Source organism: Eutrigla gurnardus (assembly GCF_963514095.1).
Source record: "Eutrigla gurnardus genome assembly, chromosome: 19".
Taxonomy (NCBI): domain Eukaryota; kingdom Metazoa; phylum Chordata; class Actinopteri; order Perciformes; family Triglidae; genus Eutrigla; species Eutrigla gurnardus.
The window spans coordinates 760,208-782,387 of NC_139930.1; the positions used below are offsets into that span (position 1 = coordinate 760,208).

A 22,180-nucleotide genomic window follows, 5' to 3' on the forward strand; every position below is an offset into this window, starting at 1 on the left:
CATTTCTTCTAGGCAACATTTTTGAACAAGTATGAAAAATGTGCCATTAGTGCTCTGCTGAACACCAGCAGAGTACACTGAGCCAACACGGCTGGCTGTTGGATGTTGTTGGCATTTGCTGTGGAAGTTTTTCCAGTAAGCATTACTCAGGCCTCTCGTAGAGGGGCTCCTTACTTTGACATTGAGCAGTGCCGTTTTCTTACCTGGAGCAGGTATTGTGCACCCTGCCTCATGTCTTCAGCAAACACCGGCGTATAGAAGGCCTTGGTCTCATTCTTCAGTAGCCAGCGCTGGTAGCGGGCCTGGTCTGTGGCCAGTTCTTTGAAGTTTGGCCTTCTGTAGCCCTGTGGACAGACATACAGCAAATATAATCAATTCCAAAGCCCTGCAGATTCACATTCCCATGGTCAGACATCATAGTATGCTTCATTGAACCAGATCACAGACTGGAGATTTCAATTAGTAGAACTAAGCCCTGCTCTGAATCTCCTCGTCAAGGATTTTGTTTATTTCCTGAAGAAAAGCTGCTCTTCAGCCAGGAAATGGTAATGCTATAAGCTGAGAATGTTTACACCATTTAACTTGGAAGAAATAGAAGGAGCCGGCGAGTCAGCGAGCCGCTGGACTGCACAGAGCCTACATTCATCCACTCAACATGGCCTTTCCTCTATGAAGTGGTTCTAGCTGCCAAGGGATTTGTAAAAGGCTCTTTGCACTGTTTATATAAGAGTGGAACAAACGCATCAACCATATCATCATTGATGGGCTCCATTCTGTGACTCAGAGATAGTTGTCCTGCCTGAGCAGAGACCGGGAAAATTATCTCATCAGGGTGATGATGAGCAAGAAGATATTAATCAGAAGCTGGTCGCAGCAGCCGTTCCTGTTTCAGACCTGGACAGCAAAGTCAATATACTCGGCTTATATTGACTTATAATGTGCATGTACATTAGGGGCAGACCCATTATTTTATATAATTAAAATGCGATACTATGGCTCTGATTCAGCCACAGTTTTACTTTATACTCCAGAGAACTGTTGTTTTTATTTATTTCTAATGCTTTAAGGAATTGCAATAAAGTTGTGTTAAAAGTTTGTGTTATTCTAAATTTGGCAATATTTGAATTTGACACTTTTTTTTACTGCAGAAAAATGTAATGTATGTATGTTTTAGGGCTGGGCGATTTTTTCAAATTAATTGAATAATTTTCATTTTTAATATCCTATGGTTTGTGAAATGGCTGAACCGCAAAATTGTGATTTAAAAAACAGTTCTAGACTCCGCAGGTTTCTTTTGCTTCAGTAGAACCCTGTCACCTGTGACAGAAATAGACATAGGACATTTAAATTACCATAACTCGTCAACCATTCACGCGATCGCCCTAATTCCAACAGCTCCTGACAGCAGAGAGTCAAGGCTTTCATTGATATACATGACGTCACAGTAATGACAGGGCTTTCTGAGGGGGAAGGGCAGAAGTGCATGCAGCTGGAGCAAAGGGAGCGGAAACAGCAAAGTGGAGCATTGTTTTGGTGGACTTTTAGAGGTTTCTGTGAAAATAACTGTTTTATTTAATATCTAATAATGTTTGTAATGTTGTTGAGTGGGGCTGCACGGTGGTGTAGTGGGTAGCACTCTCGCCTCACAGCAAGAGGGTCCTGGGTTCGATTCCCGGGTCGGCCCGGGTTCCTTCTGTGTGGAGTTTGCATGTTCTCCCCGTGTAAGCGTGGGTTCTCTCCGGGTTCTCCGGCTTCCTCCCACAGTCCAAAGACATGCAGGATGGGGATAGGTTGATTGGTGACTCTAAATTGCCCGTAGGTGTGAATGTGAGTGTGAATGGTTGTTTGTCTCTACATGTCAGCCCTGCGATAGACTGGCGTCCTGTCCAGAGTGTACCCTGCCTTCGCCCAATGACAGCTGGGATTGGCTCCAGCCCCCCCGTGACCCTAAAATACAGGATAAGCGGTAGAAAATGGATGGATGGATGGATGTTGTTGAGTGATCAATAAGTGTTTTCTGCTGTTTTTGCCATGTTAACTCATTCATGATTAATTTGTTTTAAACGCAGAGTTAACCATTTTTACTCTTTATAAAACCAAAATAATTAGTTTAACAATCTAATTGATTAATTACTGCATTTATTTAGGAACTAATTTATTTGAATCCCTGCTTTCTAAACCCGAGCTAAATATTATTATTAGTTGTATTTCATTTTACAACTTTTTTCAGGGATGGCCTACAAGAGACATTTTTCAATTTGATTTAAAAAAAATCTTTGCACAATAATGACAGCCAAGTGGTGCTGTTTTTTTAAAATATTGTTTTATTTTTTTTACCTTGAAGAACTGATTTGTTCACATAGGCCTAGACCACTTGGTAATCTCATTTATTTTTAGTGTTAATAAAGAAAATATGTAAATTTCGCCTTGGTCTTTTTAGTTTGTTAAGAGAAAAACAAACAAAAAATTGCGGTTTGAATCATAAGTTGTCCATTAGTTTGAAAAATTCGAGATTTTATTTTTAGGTCAAATCACCCAGTGCTAGTATGTATATTGAGAGCATTGTGGACTAAAGCAATTTAAACACATCTGTGTTGTTTTGTATGTTTAGAGAATTTATTTAATAAGAGTATGGACTCACCGTACGAATATGACCACAGATCATCAGGCCTACGTTCTTGGTGAAGCTGTGGACCAGATCCACAATAGCTGGACGAGAGTTGGGGTAACCAGTCATCACCAAACATTGGGGTCTACAATCAGACAATCCACAGAAAAACGTCAACACTGTTTCTTCTACATCTATAAACTATTTCACACTTTGGTAGGCACATTTACAGCATTTAAATCTGCGGACACATCTTCTGACCTTCACAGTGGCTTCTAGTCTTCTAAGCACAGGACAAAAAAAAAAAAAAACGGGAGCAGAGTAGCGCACATCAAAGCAAATATGTTAAGCAGCGAGGGATTTAATGGAGGTGTGGGGTGGGGGGGTGGGGGACTCAGAGGAACACTGAAGACACCATCAGATGCCTTTTAATCTCCTGCTGGTTTAGCTGCCACGAGGACAGTCTACACACACATTCTCTATAGACATCCTCAAACACAACACATGTGCTTTCAGGGAACATTTGTGACATTGTGGATGGAGAATAGTAAACATTAAGCTCTGTGCATTTTTTTTCCCACTGCCATAATTTAGTGGCCACCCAGACTGGTCCAGCTTTAATGACAGCATGTTTGATCAGTAAGTTAATAAGGCTGCTTCTTGTCTTTTGTACCTGAAGTTCTTGATGTGGTCCTCCACTCCGCTGAGATGCAGAGTGTGGGTCAAGGCCTGGTGGTAGGTCAGAGCCTGGGTCGACGAGCCCCAGTTCACATCTGGTGAGGAGGATGCATGCAGGCAGAAACAAACAGTGCAGTTTGGAAGTGTGTTTACTGGTCATCCTGCTGGGCCAAAGGCCATCTGACCCATGTGGTGTTGCAGGCAATGGGAAGGCCCGGATGTGTGTGTAGCTGCATGTCAAACTGAGTGTGCACACAGGTGTGTGTTCAGAGCTGCACGGCAAGCATTGTGTTTGAAGAAGTGAACAAGTATTGGGGGGGGGGGATACTGAGCCTGACAGCTCAGTATCATGTAACAGTGTGTGAACAAGTAACTTTTTTGTCGTGAACAGTCCAACATGTTTGTAGATGACACAACATACATTAGGTCCAGTCATGTTTTTATGTAGAAATAAAAACTATTTGACATTGGAGCTCAGAGTCGCAATGAAACGGACGTTAGTGTCTTTATCTTTTGTACTGAGAGTATTCCTCAGTGAAACTAAATATTTGAGCATTAAAAAGTTACAAGAGGAATTTAAATTGAATCCTTTGCATGGATGTCATGATCTTATTGGTTGAAAGTGGTTAGTACTAGGTCAAAGAAGCATGCATCATATTGTGCTTTACAGGTAGGAACGATCATTGGATTTTGATATGAAAATACAAAGAAATGCACAATATGACTGGGGATGTGATCTGAGAGGATTATAAAGGAATTTTTCATTTCATCTCAACTTTATTGTTCCGTGACTGCACACAGCACATTGCTGGGCTGAACTAAAGGGTAAATGAAAACACTGCCTTTAGCATATTGTTTATTTGTTGTGTATTTATAGTAGTTCACTTTTATCTCGTTCTTGTTCTGAAAAAAAAAAAAAAAAAGGTTTGGCAAACGAAGCTAACTATTTCCTGGATTCAGCATAGTTTTGTACAAAGCTAGCTAGCCCTAGCACCAAGATCGATCACTGCTTGTATAAAACCGCATATAGATTTGTCCAATTTTTTGCTCAATAAATTCATATTTCATAGCAAATCTTCATCTGGTTATGTTAACACAAGACTGCTTCAAGTCTTCAAGGTTTTATTTTTGTTCCATATAGAAAGATTTATTTTTTGAAATTAGTGCTGTTCCTTGGGAGAAATAGGATTTGATATGGGAAAACATGTATTTAAACATTTTGTCAACTATAACGTATCGTCATATTAACGGCACAGTTGTATCATTTATAGCATTTTAAAAATCATTCTGAGGGTGTAAACGTTTGCTAGCAACAACATGGTGAAAAAAAACTGACCTGGCTTCTTGTAGCTGACATAGATGAAGAGACCCAGAACGATGACGTTGGTCAGCAGAGCGGCCCACCAGTTGATGACGAACATCACCACACAGCACAGAATGGCTCCAGCAAGAGAAACCCACATGTTGTAGTATTTAAAGCTGGGACGCCATCCTGCAGCACCAAAGAAAACAAGTCACAACATGGCAACAACAAACACACTTCACAGTGTTTGTCACATACACTATATTGCCAAAAGTATTCGCTCCCCTGCTTTGACTGGTATATGAACTTAAGTGACGTCGGTCCACCCTTTGCAGCTATAGCAGCTTAAACTCTTCTGAAAGGCGTTCCACAAGGTTTAGGAGTGCGTTTATGGGACTTTTTGACCATTCTTCCAGAAGTGTATTTGTGAGGTCACACACTGATGTTGGAGGGAAGGCCTGGCTCTCAGTCTCCCCTCTAATTCATCCCAAAGGTGTTCTATCGGGTTGAGGTCAGGATTCTGTGCAGGCCATTCAAGTTCATCCACACCAAACTATCTCATCCATGTCTTTATGGACCTTGCTTTGTGCACTGGTGCACAGTCATGTTGGAACAGGAAGGGGCCATCCCCAAACTGTTCCACAGAGTTGGGAGCATGGAATTGTCCAACATCTCTTGGTATGCTGAAGCCTTCAGAGTTCCTTTCACTGGAACTAAGGGGCCAAGGCCAGCTCCTAAAAAAAACAACCCCACACCATAATCCCCCTCCACCAAACTTTACATGTGGCACAATTCAGTCAGACAAGTACCGTTGTCCTGGCAACCGCCAAACCCAGACTCGTCCATCAGATTGCCAGATGGAGAAGCGTGAGAGAACGCGTCTCCACTGCTCTAGAGTCCAGTGGAGCCGTGCTTTACACCACGTCATCCAACGCTTTGCATTGCACTTGCTGATGCTTGGCTTGGATGCAGCAGATCGCCATGGAAACCCATTCCATGAAGCTCTCTATGCTGTTCTTGTGCTTATCTGAAGGTCACATGAAGTTTGGAGGTCTGTAGTGATTGACTGCAGAAAGTTGGTGACCTCTGTACACTATGTGCCTCAGCATCTGCTGGCCCCGCTCCATCATTTTACGTGGCCTACCACTTCTTGACTGAGTTGCTGTCGTTCCCAATCGCTTCCACTTTGTTATAATCCCACTGACAGTTGACTGTGGAATATTTAGGAGTGAGGACATTTCACGACTGAACTTGCTGCACAGGTGGCATCCTATCACAGTACCACGCTGGAATTCACTGAGCTCCTGAGAGCGACCCATTCTTTCACAAATGTTTGTAGAAACAGTCTGCATGCCGAGGTGTTTGCTTTTATACACCTGTGGCCATGGAAGTGATTGGAACACCTGATTTCAATTATTTGGATGGGTGAGTGAATACTTTTGGCAATATTGTGTATCTGTTGGGAAATGTATAATTATGAGAAACTTATGAAATGTAATTTATTTTAAGATTGAGTAGAAGTGAAATTTCTCAAAGACTCATGAAACTGGGACCAGATTAATTCAACACTGCACTAGAGACTAAAATCATCCTCTATGACAGAAAACATTTCCCAATAATCTTCATCATTAACATGGTCTTAAACTAGTAAATGTTGCTGTTAAAGAGCATGGATACAGTTAAAGTTGGATATGTGCTTGGGTTAAAGAATGGGAGTTAGCAGCCTGTTAGACTGGAGACCAGATGGACCAGCTATTAGAGACCACATTGGTTTACTGGGTTCCACAGAAACTAGACTAGTAGGATTTTAGTGATGGGGTACAGTCAGACTGTGTGTGGTTACACAATGACAGCATCTAAAACAAACCACAGGACATAAAGGGTACATTGACGGTGCTGGACCTTGCAGGGGTTTTATGTGTCCCAGAGAATGTGTGGAGACTGGCCCTGAAGAGGCCAGAACACCAAAGTAGAGGCAGCACAGTCCACCAGTCAATGTTGGTTAGTGCTTGCCTCTAAATGAGTCATGTACCATTTAAGTCCATGTAATTATATGACCTGTTTGGAGGAATTAGAAGCGGATAGAGAATCTGTACCTGGGGTTCTGCTAGAGCGTTGGTATTGTGGGGAGAAGAAAGCAAATAACTCAATAAAAAAGAAAGCTCCAACTACTGTATTATTCATTTCATTCAGCTATTCTCTACAGTCTCAAGGGCCAATTCAGCCAAACTACAACAACAAAATATTTTCTCATATACCAACAGTGGAATCCAACCATCCAGATGTCAGGTTTTGAGATACCTGGGTCTGACATCACAGCTTCCACCCTGATTCAATGGAGGTGAATGGAACCTCATTGGACCTCATTCAACATAATTTTCATATTGTTATCTGAACTTTCTCCGACTTGTATTCCTGCGGTGGACTCATACGAGTGCAAACCATCCTCACATCAGATAACCGAGTTAATGGCGGTGGTGTAAAGATGATACATTAATGAGCTCACGTTCATGAGAATTAACACAATTCTCCACAGACCAACAGTCTTATGATGAAGGATTGGGGAGATTTACATTACAGACATTCTGGGATTTATTTTTGTTATTAATTTATTTTTATTGACAATATGCCAGTAGTTGAGTGCCTAAACTGTTATAGTAATAATTATGGCCAATTAGCAACTGGTGAATGTTTATCATCTTCAAAATAAATGAACAAAGAAAGTGACTTCCTGCTTTTTCTTCGTTTTCTTTATTGTACTGGAAACACGCCGAATCATGACCCCAAAACCTATTTTGTGAGATCCATGAAGGAAAGTCTAAAGGGAATTTAGGGACCTGCTGAAGCCAAAGAATGGTGAGAAATAATGGGTGCCGTTAACGCTGTGTCACCCGAGGGTCGTACTGTCACCGAGAAAAGGAAGAAATGCTTTGATAGGACAAACGTCTCGCCACAGCAATGCTGTCTATGACTTCAACGAGGTGGTCAAATCATTCATATTGATATTGGAGTGTTATATGTTGGCATCACCAACCAATTATAATGGTGATATCGTTACAGGGTACACAAAGACATTTAGAATTGTATTGGCCTATCATTGGAAGTGCAAAATCTTACAGGAAAATGTCAACCTAATTGTTATGATGATTTTATCATTTCTCTTCGGTTTTTAAAATCAAATGTGTTTCAAAATAATACATAATCCATTAGTCACTAACTTAGGCACATACCAGCAGACTGATGACTGCAGGTGAGGACCAATCGGAAGTTGTGTTCGTACTGAAGAGGAATTTCAAAATACGAGAATATTTGTGAATGTGGCAAGTTGTCTTAAATGACTCGTACATTCATTTAAGAATTAATCTGTGTGTGAGTGGTTTCTACATTAGGCAAAACATTTCTAGCACTCTGGTAATTAAACTGTTAATTTGGTTAGAGTTCAATAACATTTGACTTTGTGGAAATCAAATCCGTGTCTAATTATCAGATCTGTACTACTGGTCATAGCTGTAGGAGGTGAACAGTGTTAAATACAGCAAAATGCTAACGTCTCACCAGCTACTTGAACCAAATACTGCAGCTCCTGATTCATTAACTATTACGTTTTGATGTGATGCATGAAACGTTGAGGTAGGAGACACCTGAAGTCGATGCGGTCAGCTCGATCGTTTCAGTCGGGAGGACTCATCACTTTGCTTTGGTCTACAAAAGCAGCACACGGTCCATTAAAGATCATAAAGGGCCATTATAGACGTTTACTGCTTCTAACCACTCACATGATCCTCGCTGAGCCCCGCTCCTTGCAGAGAGCACATTAACCAGACGTTTCATTTTTGGCCTTTTGTCCAATGACTTGTGGGAACAAAGCTAATCCTTTAAGCCAGTGTAGTGACAGTCAGAGCCAGTAAAAATGAGAAGCCTGCCAACGTCACCTCCGTGATTTCTACACTCACTAAATTCCACAGGACTGGATTGGATGCAGAGAAATATATCTCAAAACCTGGACAAATAGACAAAACCGTAAGAGAAAGCGACATCTGGCAACCACTAAACCGACCCGTCAACATGTGGGGACAGTTTGACACGGTCAATCTACGCCCATGGAAAGTGCTTGTTTTTGACAATGACAGTCTGAGATCATTATTATAAGTGTTTGACATTCTGGAAACATTTTCACTCGAGCAAACATCCGGCCGCGTACAGTGTGTTGTGTTGGAGTATGGAAAGTGTTAATTTGTGTTCTCAAAAAGACTTAATACATTTTAATATCATGAGTATATTGCTGATTTCACCATTGTGGCTGAGGTGTTTGAATTTGAAAATCATGAGCGTGTTCTAGTCCTGCTCGTTGTGTGGTGTCCTGAGATCATTCGTTGATAACACTATAAATCAAACTGAATTGAATTGATGGCCGCACGTATTTATTTGAGCCAGAATATTGAGACAGCAGGCGGAGGAGGATGAACCAGCGAGCCCAAAGCCAGCTAGGTAGACTGGTGGTTTTCCTGTAGGTGCTGTGTCCCTACGCCATAGTCTACATATAAGAAGTGGAAATAGTCATCGTGATGCCACCTATTGGTTAGTGGACTACAGTTTTGAAGCCTCACGTTCAGCATTTTAGATGTCGCCATCTTGAAATTTTTGCAACCACGCAGTGCGGTGCCCCGACCACCTGGTGTGAAGCTGTTAAAGGCTGAGTTATGCTTCCGCGTCGACACAACGCAAGGGGGCTTGCGGACCCCTTACGTCCTTGCGGACCCCCCTTACATCCAACGCAAGGGCCTGACGTGCACCTCCCAAAAATCCTAGACGCGCGTCGAGGCGACGCAACACCAACGCAGCGGCATTGGCTGTGATTGGTCCGCTAACTACATCCGCTGGAGACCGCTATCCGGTTTCCACTCATAAACACCGCCAGTTAAACTTTTAAAAGGCTACTTTTATTGTTTGCACCTCGTTTTATTGTTTGCACCTTCTCGCTTTTGCACAAAGAAATAAAACACCAAGTTCTGAAAAATTGTGGACGTTTAAAGCCGGAAAGTAAACAAATAGGCTATAACGATGCTAACGACGATATACGCCAAGAGTCTCGGTCGGTCGGTCAGTCTTTACAAAAAACATAGCGCCCTTTACCGGTGTGGCATTGAATTGCATTTCGACACGTAAACCCAACGCAGAACCATCACGGTCTCCAAGCAACTGCGTGGCCGTTGCGTTGCCGTTGCGTTATCACTACGCGAAAGCATAATCAGGGCTTAACCACGTTAGCTTCCGTAATTCAAGGTAAACATGACATGAACATCATGCTGGATTGAAGAAGACTTGGAACTAGCTACTGAGACCAGAAACTCATGTTTACAATGTTTACTGAGATAATAATCAGTTGAGAAGTAAAAGGAAGATGCAAAAGATAAAAGATAAATGTTCTCAGAAAGGTAGAATAACAAGCGGAGCCTATCAGTGGCAAAAACAAGCACTTTGAGGGTGTTTTTACATATAGTCTTCTATAAACTAACCAAACTCAGTCCTCTTAATAGGGGTGGGAAAAATATTTGATTCTTCGATGCATCACGATTCTCTCTAAAATGATCGTCTCGATGCAGATAATGATCGGAATTTTGAACTGAAATGAGTTCGCCTGCTGCAGAGCGCTACAGAAAGATGCTGCTGATTCTCTGCTGTGCATCCAAACATACATAGCCAATTGTTTACACCGATAATGTTTCAACATTCATGGCTGAAATAAACACTATTACTGATTGGTACATGTTGTGGAAGTCCCAGACACACCAGGAAACTAAACACCGTCCTTTCTGAGTTTATACCTTTACCCGGAGGGGGATTGCTGAATCTCAGAGCTGTATTCACACTGAATAGCAAGCCACAGATCAGCTGGGTCAAAGCAGCGGTCGCTATGCTCCAAAATCAAAAACCGACGTGATTAAATTACAATACACAGATAATGATATGCCAAAGTAACAATGATTGGTAAAAAGTACGAAGTCATGGTTTGTTAAGTCTGTCAGTTAAGACGATATGCAAATCATTTTAAAAATGCTTGTTTTGGCACTCAGCTTGGTCAGAGCTAGGCTAGGCTAACACCATAGCTGCTCCATAAACACTGAACATAACGTCGTCTTGGCATTAATACGGCAGCGACCTTGTTGTTTGTACCACAGACAGTCTCTGGTTTGTAGTTGGGTTGGTCTCTGTATGAAACGTTAGATACGATCGTAGAGCTCCACAGACCGCTACGCTGTGTTTGCCTCCATTACCGATTCACTGTATGAGAGCTGAATTTTTTGCACAATGTGTTGAAATGTAAGCGGCATAAAGTAGCATAGCACTGGGATATGCTGCAAAAGGAGTTTGTGATAAGAGTAGTAGTATTGTTGTCTTTGACTGAGCAGCTTTTTATTTAATGACACAAAGAGAAAAACAATTCATTTTTTATTTGCTTATTATCAATGACCAAAAGTAGCTCAGTCACTTCTACCTTCATGACTCTGACCAACTGTGAAAACAAACAACACGAAAACTCCCACGAAAATATCTATTTAGAATCAAACAAATGTATTCAAATTTCTCGCCACAAACAATTTTAACACATCAAGGTAACGTTATAAGGAGATCGGAGTACGTTTCAGAGGGTCCGCGTTCTTTTACAGTCTTCACACCAAGAATGCTGACTAATCGTTTTGAGTACATTTGGAGGGCTGAAAGGGACCACGTGTGAAAACAGCCGTAGTGAACGTAATGTAACACGCACGCCACTTGTTCACCAGCTGCCGTCTATAGCTCAATACTGGACCAGTTTCAAACGGGTGGTCCCCATTAGTCACGCACACACAAACACAGGTGAATATAGGGTCATGGTTGGAAAAATACTAAATGTGTCCGTTAAGAAAAAAATACATGGGATTGCTGTACAACATCACCTATTTCTATGTAGTTCACCACCTATTTCTATGTAGTTCTATGTCTCACCTACACAGTTTGTGTCAGCTAGATATAACTGATGTTGCTGTATTGTCCCAGAAACTTATCAGCTCCTGGCAAACTGTTCCAATGCATTTGCCAAACAAAACAACACCACTAAAATAATGCACTGTTCATGTAAAAAGCTGACAATAACATTAATCATAATCACTGAGGCCCACACTGCTGTAGGAGCATGTTTCACTACAACAATATAGGGAAACACCACCTTTTCATAAATATCCGATTGAGACTCCATATCACATTACACTGCATTACGTAGCTTACATTACAGTGATAAGGAAGTAGGGCCCTTAACGACACAAGTCCAGGAGTCTCGTCATCTCACCAGTAAGACATTTCTGTTGGCGTTGTTGTAAATTACCTGTGATATAAACGTCTTCAAAACACCAACTGGCTTACTGTGCATTTTCCGGACAATATTATATACTATTCACATAGATGCACGATGGGACATTCCACATGTACTGGTTAGCAGGCAGTGTCTGTTTAATGTCATCATTTCATCATTTGTGTTCTCCGGGTAATGACTAGATCATTGTGAAAGGGGTTTAAAAGAGGAGCTGTAAAGAGTGACAGTCTTATGACACCTTCCTCTGGAGCCTTCATTTATGGGAAAATAAATAAATAAATGTATCTTACCTGGGGAGTTAGCCAGTGAGGCATGGAACACAGAAAAGTTGATCAAGGCATAGGATGCCAAGAAGAAGTTGGAGATGATGGGAGCAATTATGTTCAACTGAGCTGCAGGAAGAAAAGAAAACTATTCAGAACACTCGTGTCCTCTCGTCCTCTCAGCAGGAGGGAAAGGCCTCTAATTGTGTTTAATGGAGTCACAAAAGCTCAGTATGACAAGTCAGTCCATTCGTTACACCTTCAAACACACAAATATCAATAACATTGGCATCAAATATGAAAATTACTGTTTCATCCAATCCAATGTCAACTTGAAATCATTATTCACTTATTATCGGAAACTTTACACGATTCATTTAAAAAGTAGTTTCAATTAATTGTAAATGCCATAATAACAACTTTATTTTCGATATAATTTGTACCAAATTAAAATGCTTTTCATGAAAGTTTCTTTAAATTATTGTGAAATTATAGATGTGTCACCCAGAGCGTGACTGTAAATTCATTACAATAAGTAGTGCCTATTGTGAAGTCATCCGATACCAAACAGCAGTGTGTGCAGCCGTACCGATGAGGATGAAGGCCAAAGCGATGCCGAAGGTCAGGATGTAGCCTCGGAGGGGCTCGTTGTTCTTGCCGTAGCCTTTGGCGAACATGCCGAGGCCGGGGTAGATGTTGTCCTTACACAGAGCCTGTGGAAATCAGGGGTGGAGTAGAACATACACGTATCTGTGTATCAGGATGTTGTTTTTTGGGGTGATGCGTCGATTCTCAAACCTAGATCAAGTGTAATGAATAGTTAACATGCAAATATTCCTGGTGGACCGTGGCGCAAAAAGTAATGCTATGATTTTGGATGTTACAGGGACTTCGATCAATGCACAGATGTTTTGCTTTGATTTCATGGATATGGTGGTGTTACTACCAGATTCTTGGAAAGGGAAAACATAATGTAACATCAGAGTTTTAATTGTCGTGAACTCCAAAACCACTCACTGGGTATTAGAGTAATTCACTGGATACATTGAAGCCGTTTATGACGGTTCTTACCTGAAAAACTTTGGGTGCGCTGACTAAAGAGGCCAGAGCCGAGGACAAAGTGGCAGAGAAGATCCCGGCAGTGATGATGGGCCCAAAACCAGAAACCAGGCTCATCACCTGAACGAAAAATTAAAAGCAATTCTGTTATTTCAACTTCTGCCCAGGAAATGTTTCAAATATACTTCAGACATTGTTGTATCACAGAGCTGCTTCATACCTGGAAGTCATTGTGGAGTCCAAAGGGGCAGGCGTCTTTCTCGCTCTTGCAGGTGGAAAAGTCGTAGCCAAATTTGCAGGCGGCGTCGGTGCAGTTCATCATGAACTGTGAGCTGACTGTGTCGTTGACGTTGCCACTGGCGTCTCTCACAATACAGGAGCCTGGTGTGAAGTACACACAGGATAACTGTTGTGAAACTGAATTGAAAAAGCGCAACATAGACTCCCAGATGTAGGAGGTAGTACTCCACCTGTTGAAACAGCAACACCCAGGTAGACTATTCCTGTGATCACGATGGCCAGAAGGGTTCCTCTGGGAATGGCCTGCTGAGGGTCCTGCAAAAAATAACTACAACTCAGACTCAACATAACAATCAACCTGTTAATCCTTATCAAAAAGGGGCTTTTAGGTGATGTCATCAATCCTGCCAGAAAAAAGGCCAGAAAAAACTAACTATTTTCTGGCCTCAAGTGGACAATAAAGTTGTGAAGTTTCAATTACTTCCGCGGGCACTTTCCGGACAACAACACTAAAGTATCAAGATGGCTGAGGTGGAGGGAGATGACCGCGATAGACGGGTAATTAAAGTCGCAGTCGGCAAGTCTATCAGATTGAGTCACATTTCGAATGTTTACTACACTCAGGCCCCTCCCCCTCTACCACCGAGCTCCTCCGCTCTCTCCCATCGAGTGCTCGTCAGTGCGCATGCACCAGATTCTGTGAACGCGCCTGTGTCATCGATAAACGGCATGGAGTACACGCTACACAGAGGTAGGCTGGCTAACTTACTCATAGATAGCAACTGCTAATGTCATTTAGTGTATGCCTAGCTTGAGGCATGCGCCTGTGATATAGGGGGAGGTGGGATCTGTGGCTTGTGCACAAACTGTGAACTGCGCTGAGTGGACGCGATGAGACGGGCGCAATACAAACAGGCTCTACGTGCACGTAGAGGCGCATTTTTTTTCTAAAACCGGAAGATTTATGTTGTTCTATCGGAGCATAGTGTCGGCTTCAGTGAATATGGTCAAAAGCAGGGAGAAGGGAAACATTTCTCATTCAAAGCACTGAAAGCAGTGATTTATGTTTTCTTTTTCAGGTTTGAAAATGCCATATCCAATACCCTGTAACATTCAACTTTATTTTATTTAATGACATTTATGTCAAAGATACAGGAGAGAGATAATACACACATAGCAGCCAATAAAATCTGTTGTTCAATATCTGACTGCTTGTATTGCCTCATGACTAATGAAAAATTTGCCTTGTTGTGTGCAGTAGAATTTTGATGCATCGCAATGCATCGTAAAATCGAATTGAATCGTTACCTCGTGAATTGTAATCGAATCGAATTGCGAGGGCAGTGCCAATGCACACCCCTAGAAAAAACGCTGGAGAGCAACCCTCTGAGTCAGCTACTCATATAGCATCAAGCAAGCAAAACGTCGTACCATCATACCAGACACAAATACCGTGTAGTTGGAATCAGGCATCAGATCTACGGCATCAGGATCCCTGCACCCCTTTAGGATTTTGTCAAGAAATACAGTGGACTTACAGCGAGGTCTCCTGAAATGTTGGCTCCAGCCAGAATACCAGTGGCTGCAGGGAAGAAGATGGCGAAGACAGAGAAGAACGTCTCGCCCCGGAAGTCAGGACCCATATTTTCCCACATGATTGAACCTGCCATAAAAAGAGGTTTTAACACAAAAATGGCAGCAGACAAAGCCTTCACTCCCAGGTCCTTGGGGTTACGAGTAGGTCGGCTACTCCATTTCTTCGGTCGATGAGTCGTTTTTTATTCTTCTTCGTTTTTTATTCTTCTTCGTTTCATACTGAATAACTTATTTCGAAGAAACGTCTCGGCACATCTCTAGTTAACACAAGAGTAAAAGTGGAACTTTTGTTTGATTTTTTGTGGAGAAAGTTCTGTTGAATGTTAACTGACTTCAACTTAAAACTTAAGACTTAAAAATGTTTACTTTAACTTTAAAAATTTAAAAATGTAAAAATGCATATATAAACTTACTACCATCGTCATGTACATGTGGGAAGTAAGAAGTCTGGCCTTCAGCGCCTCGCTCAAGGCCACTTTGACATGCAAACATTAGGCGCCGGGGATGGAACCTCTAACCTTGTGGATAAAAGGTGACCTACTTTACCCCATTGAGCCTGTATGAGTGTCACTCCACTAAGAATGTATTTGGTCAAGGACAGCCCTAGTTATGAGGTGCTACAGATGTTCACCTAAAAGACCTTTCACTAGAGAAATCAGCGTGAGGTCATACCGTCGTAGCCGAGGAAGCCCATAGATTCCTTTGTCTTGACAGGAATGAAAGTTCCGATGAAGTAGTTGATGATGGCTGCAATGAGGACAATGAGCAAGAATATCTGGGCCTGTAGGGAAGAAAGTTGACCAATTAGTCACAACGGATCTCTTCAATGTATGATTCAATCGGTGTGTGTGAAGCTTCGCCTCACGTTAAAGTGATGGTTCGGAGTGAAATGCACCCTAGGTAATTTCCACCATGACATCCAGCCAAATACCCCCTCGGAAGCATTTTTAGCGATGGTCAGCATTGGTCAAGATAGCCGCTATCAGGCCAAATGACTTAGTACTAGCGCTATAGTACATAGAGTATATCTCGTAAATTACCCCACTAATAATGCATGGAATGTTACCAAACTTCTGCAGCAGTACACATAGTGTCTGTACTCACAAAACGAATGGCATTTGAAAGTTTGTCAGTACACCAGGAGTTTATTTAAATGAACACTTACCTGATAGCTTCTATCCTCGGCTACTAACGCTAACTAACGCTACTGCAGCGTAGACGCTACTTCCGTGTTTACCCAGCCGATGCTGTGACGCGAGTATGAAAAAGTTTCGCTAAATGTTTATAAATGCTTGTATTATCAGGTCAACACTTGTCAACACTTGTTGACCTGATAATACAAGCATTTATAAAAATGTGTTGACCTGATAATACAAGCATTTATAAAAACTCAGCGAAACGTTTTCATACTTGGCATCGGCTGGGTAAACACGGAAGTGGCGTCTACGCTGCGGTAGCATTGCAGCAGAGGATAGAAGCTATCAGGCAAGTGTTCATTTAAATAAACTCCTGGTGTACTTACAAACTTTCAAACGCCTCGTTTTGTGAGTACAGACCCTATGTGTACTACTGCAGAAGTTTGGTAACATTCCATGCATTATTAGTGGGGTAATTTACGAGATATACTCTATGTACTATAGCGCTAGTACTAAGCCATTCGGCTGATAGCGGCTATCTTGACCAATGCTGACCATCGCTAAAAATGCTTCCAAGGGGGTGTTTGGCTGGATGTCATGGTGGAAATTACCTAGGGTGCATTTCACTCCGAACCATCACTTTAAGTCCCAGATAAGCTGGGAAACCAAACAGTGCTGTGTCTGGGTTCATAAGACCGTCCATAGGGGTTTCGCTGAGCTGGATTCACTGTATCTAGCAAGACAAATATTGGCTGGTTTACTACAGCTGGATGAACACAAAATAAACAATTGTTCCTGTGATCTAATTGTAATAAATGTATCAAAAGGAAGCCAAAATAACTGCATAACGATGCCGATTTGTATAAAGTATGAAGTCATGTTTTGTTAGATCTGTCTGTCTGCAAGACAAGCTTTGAATGTAGCTTGGACTGATGGGTGCTAGACTATGCTAACATTGTAGCTGTTCCACTCAATAACAGATAGAAATACGGCAGCGATGTTGTTGTTTGTACAATACAGTCTCTGGTTTACAGACATGCACTGAGTGCATGAGGTGCATAGCCAAAGTTTCCTTCATTCTCGGTTTGATAAGAGTTAACATATTTCAACTTGAAATATTGAGTTGCAATATTCCATCTCCAGCGAGTAATGCGAGGCAAAGGTTGGCTTTGTGTTTGGTGTGAACACAGTATTGACTTCTGTAGTTTCTGTTAGCTGTTAGCGACAGGATTGCTCATACCTTGGCCTCCCATTCCATTCCTGCCACCGAGATGCCGAGGAGCAGGATTACTGTGATGGTGCCGATGATGCGGATATCGTTGATTTCATCTGTCATGATGGCGTCTACACCCTGAGAGACAACACACGGAGTTGTAAAATAGTATAACAATTTACTACCTGAAGTACAATCACTGGAATGCTTTAATAGGCATTTTTTTACTTGATATTACAAAAGACTTCATATAACAGAAAAATGATGAGGAGCTCATAAATTAAACTATAATGAAAATTCTAAATTCAGAAGCATTACCAACCCAGGTCTCTAAAACAGGAATATTTGTTTGATTCGCATGCAGACTTCCAAAGAACAATCACATTCAATTGTCCTATTCACTGACAGGCAAATAGTGACATGTCAACCACAAACCTGTATACATAAAAGATTTTTCCTTTTACTTAAATCTCTTTGTAATGGCCTTTGGAATGTGAGCCTTTATTGCCACCACCTCCACAATTTCCACTGGAAACACAGCAGTTGGGGCTTTTGCATATGTGCAAGGCTATTTGCTGCTGCCACCTTAAAGGATCTTTTGAGTCCCTCCTAAAACAATATGACACATGATTTTGCTAGCTGTAATCATTCCACATGTTCTGTACTGGCCTTTATGAGATCAAACATCCATTTAGATTCCTCCAAAGGTCGTATTTCTGGTAAATAATGATTGTTTTTGTACTGAGCTACTATGAAGCGATAGGGATTGCCTCCAGCCCCTTGCAGCCCTCCAAATGATGAGAGAGTATAGATAATGACTGGATGGATGACTTTCGTACACCAAACTCCCTGCAGCAGTAAGCTTTCCGTATCACTTGGTGAAGGTCGGGTATGCTAAGATGTGGTCACGGGAGAGTGGTGGCATTGGAACTGCACCAAAATGACAAGAGGTGCAGTAGTGATGACGAACTGTCTGAAAGCACCGAGAAGCAAAAAGACACTTACAGCAAGAAGTTCCACTACAGTCTCTGCGAAGCCCACGACATACATGGCTACAGCCACCGCGTTGGCAAAGGCAAAGATCAGACCAATGGAGCCTCCGAACTCTGGGCCAAGACTCCTTGAAATCAAGTAATAGGCTCCACCTGGAATGAAATGGACAACACGTTAGTCATAGTTAACATATTTAATTCAAACGATAGTAGAGATTTACTTTGTTTACTGGCTATATGTTAATTGCATTATTGTTTATATGTATACTGTATTGTTGATACCTACAGTAGTATGATAATTGTCAGCAACCACCCCCAAACCAGACCTGTCACATCTTAGTATTGTTGGAGGATATTTTCATCCCTGAAATAATTGACGGTTTTTATCCAATGACACGATATAATATAATAGCATAATAATGCAACTACATCCATTAAAAGGAACAATTACCTTTTTATTCTTAAGATAATTTTTGGTCAATGGGCAGGAAAACCCTGCTGTTTATTCTGGCATCATGTTGGCTAAAATGTTGGTGACATTATTACATTAACAAACACGAATGTAAACACAATGGGTATTATCGAGTATCGAGGTTAGAAGAAATTACAGAGATCGTGTCCATTTATCGTTTGATAATTTAATAATGTAAAAATGACTGACATAATGTGAAAATGTTCAAGGTCGTGACCACATATACTGGAAGGTGATAGCAAACAATCATATGTGTCCATATATCGTAGGATAAGTCGGCAACATAAAAATGATCAAGTTCATGTATACATATCGTATGATAAGACAATAATATAAAAATGTGTTCAAGGACTTGTATACATGTCATACAATAATAAGTTATAACTCTGCATTAATATGACTCTGAACATTTCACAGAAGTCTAACACAAACAACACACACAGTGCCGTGGCATGCCAAGTCACTGTGGTGGCGTGAAGACACACCAACGCTCGCTGACCTAGCTGGGCTTCAACAAGATGGCGATGGAAGTGCCAAACCCTGAGGGGTCAAGACGGTAGTCCTAAACCAATGGTAACAGTGATATATCTTAGAGTTGTTGGTTGTGCTCCTCAGGATCAAAAGGGAATTGTTAAGGAACGTTTAAGTAGCATATTATGACTTACTGGAGAAAGACTCATTAACCAATCATCTTTTTAAACACTAAAGTCCTGTCCCATGAGGCAGAGAACATCCTCGCTCCACCCAGACAGACTAGAAGGTACGGCTACGTTCCGTCTGCCTCGGAGCAGAGGAAATCCAGTTGAAGGAAACAGCATGGTGTGAGTCTATTTCGCCTGATTCAGTGAGCAGCCAATGTGTTAATATGCGTGCCGGACCACCCAGTCCGATCCCGCCTAATTTCCCAATCTGGAAACTCATTGAGTTTCTCCTCACGCTCGAAACAACAGGGACAGATGTGTGTTTAACCCTTCGTTCAGCTGCACAGATATAAGTGTCAGCAGGTGGATCAGCTCCTTTCACAGGAAGAAATTAAAGTTTAAGCACTGTTAACCGGTGTTCTCATTCTACACAACAAAGTGAAACATACCTCCTCGTACAAATCCATTGGTGGCGATGGCTGAGGTGGAGAGACCGGTGATGGTTGTCACCACGGTAGCCATGGCAACGATCAAACAGGCCAGAGCTTAAGAAAAAGAAAAAATAACAGAACAAATCTGTTGAATGAAAGGAATGTGCAACACTGTTAGCAGATTTCGAGCCTGCCTTCCAATAACCATGAGAAGTGTGTGAGAAGTACTGGCACCGCCGCGAACACCAGCTTCTGCAGCGAAGTCGGCCACATGTGTCACTTTGAGGTGATATTTCACCTAAAAGTGGAGCGTTATTAACACGTGCTGGGGGGTCGCGGCAGCAGTGGGGAGTTGTGTTGTGTGTAAAGTGAGAAAATAACTAACAGAGTGTTGAACACAAGGTCTGAAACGGCCACCCAACGAGCACCAATGTCAATAAATATGGGCCATGTGCCACACTGACTCGCCAACTGTTCTGCAGTGATACTTCTATTTATCACTTATGTACAGCCTCCGTCACATCTATGACAAAACATTAGAGGTGTATCAAACAGGCTCCTTTTTAACTATTTAACATCAATTATCAAAATGAGTAACAAAGGGAAAGAAAATTATGCCTTTAAAGGAATACTTCATCCCTGAAATTACCATTTGTATATCAGTTTCCCATTTTCCAATTCTTGGAGAAATATTTTGTTTTTCTCCACAGTGAACACAAGATTAAAAAAAAATATATATATATGGAAATATGTCAGAGACAATCTAAGATTGTTGCAACCACACACTTCCTACGTCCAAAACACAAACTCACACTGAGGGATGGAAATGATTGTAAATGGATGATATATTTGCTATAGGTGATCTCTGCTTACCAATTCCAGCCTGACCCACAATCCATGACATTCGGATGAAGAGCATCACACCCCAAATGTTCAACATGCAGCGGACCTGCAGATAGGAGGAACCGTTACTGTGAGAGCATCAGTTGAGTTCATTAGGTTTGCAATGTCATTGGTTGGTAGCAACGCTGCAGTAGCAACCCATCAATCACAAGGTAGCCCCGACCTAAAGCATCCTCAGCTTTATGGTCTGTTTGACTCTAAATCTTCCTTGGTAAGTTTTATCCAGTTAGTCTTTATCAGCCAGGAAGACAAAGAACATGCAAGACTTCCTGGTATCGAACACAAAGTAGCTTCACAGAGAGACGTCACTTATGCAACTTTTGGGTGCTTCGTCTTTCTAATTGCTGCTTGATGATTTTTAAAAAGAGACACCGTTGCATTGTTACACAGGAAAGCAAAGTTCTTTATAAACAGTGCGATCGCGGCATATTTTTGATTCTCCTCATTGTGATTATGGCACAATCTTCTGTGTAAAAAAGGCAAAATGTTTCACTCGGGAGAGGCTACGGTGGCAAGTGCGACAACTAATGCTTAAAGTCGGTACACCGGTCCAGCCCGGTGTTTGGCTGAATACCAAACCGGTTTTAATACGTTTAAACCAGCACAAGCCTTATGAGGATTAGTGTGAAGTTTGTGTTAAGAGGAAATAGGACTTCTCCTGTCAAAATAAAAGTAGGATGATCATACCAGGATACGCGTCATCCTCTGCTAGAGATCCTGCCATAATCACAGAAAGAAGATAGACATGCCTCAATCACACCATTTATACTGGACTTTGGTTTGGTCCTTGAGGGTCGTCTCAGAACCGTAACAGTAACAGAGGCGTGAGAAAGGACACCGCTGTGGCCAAAGAACTGTAGAAACGGTGCAATTGTGGTATATTGAGGTGTCTTCTTTCTGTGATTATGGCATAATCTCTGTGTAAAAACACCTAAAAAGATTAAATGACTTGAAATGAAAGCAGAGTTTGAAAGCAATCAGGAATCTTCTTAAAGTGACTCACCAGCACCCCCTTAATCCAGCCAAACTTGACCACTCCTTTGGACTCGGCTGCTTCTTTAGCCGCGGCCTCCTCCATCGGGCTGACCTCATCCCCGTTGGCAAAGCCATCCTCAAAGGGCTCCTAAAAAAACAGAAAAAACACAATCATGTTTGTGTCATCCATAGCTTGCCGAACAGGCCCTTTACTACTCATGGAAACTTTTCTACGTTTACTCTTCATTCTGAAAGTCGGACTAGGGCTGGTTTCGTGTTTGGTTTCACAATCCCTGATGACTGAAAAATTAATGCCAGA

General features: G+C 41.7%; 1 protein-coding gene across 2 annotated transcripts in view; it reads right to left on the reverse strand.

Annotated features, from left to right (window-relative positions):
- The window catches only part of slc12a2 (solute carrier family 12 member 2), a 74,713-nt gene that overhangs the window by 21,829 nt on the left and 30,704 nt on the right, over positions 1 to 22,180 (reverse strand). For both annotated transcript variants that reach the window (XM_084034429.1, XM_084034428.1), the window contains exons 2-17: positions 21,890 to 22,009; positions 20,857 to 20,932; positions 20,002 to 20,097; positions 18,453 to 18,592; positions 17,475 to 17,585; positions 15,771 to 15,879; positions 15,041 to 15,165; positions 13,733 to 13,817; positions 13,483 to 13,643; positions 13,275 to 13,382; positions 12,793 to 12,916; positions 12,231 to 12,332; positions 4,623 to 4,778; positions 3,282 to 3,381; positions 2,642 to 2,753; positions 204 to 344 (exon numbers count right to left, since the gene is read on the reverse strand). In XM_084034429.1, the coding sequence (XP_083890555.1) occupies positions 204 to 344; positions 2,642 to 2,753; positions 3,282 to 3,381; positions 4,623 to 4,778; positions 12,231 to 12,332; positions 12,793 to 12,916; positions 13,275 to 13,382; positions 13,483 to 13,643; positions 13,733 to 13,817; positions 15,041 to 15,165; positions 15,771 to 15,879; positions 17,475 to 17,585; positions 18,453 to 18,592; positions 20,002 to 20,097; positions 20,857 to 20,932; positions 21,890 to 22,009 (1,866 nt within the window). The remainder of the gene's footprint in view (positions 1 to 203; positions 345 to 2,641; positions 2,754 to 3,281; positions 3,382 to 4,622; positions 4,779 to 12,230; positions 12,333 to 12,792; positions 12,917 to 13,274; positions 13,383 to 13,482; positions 13,644 to 13,732; positions 13,818 to 15,040; positions 15,166 to 15,770; positions 15,880 to 17,474; positions 17,586 to 18,452; positions 18,593 to 20,001; positions 20,098 to 20,856; positions 20,933 to 21,889; positions 22,010 to 22,180) is intronic.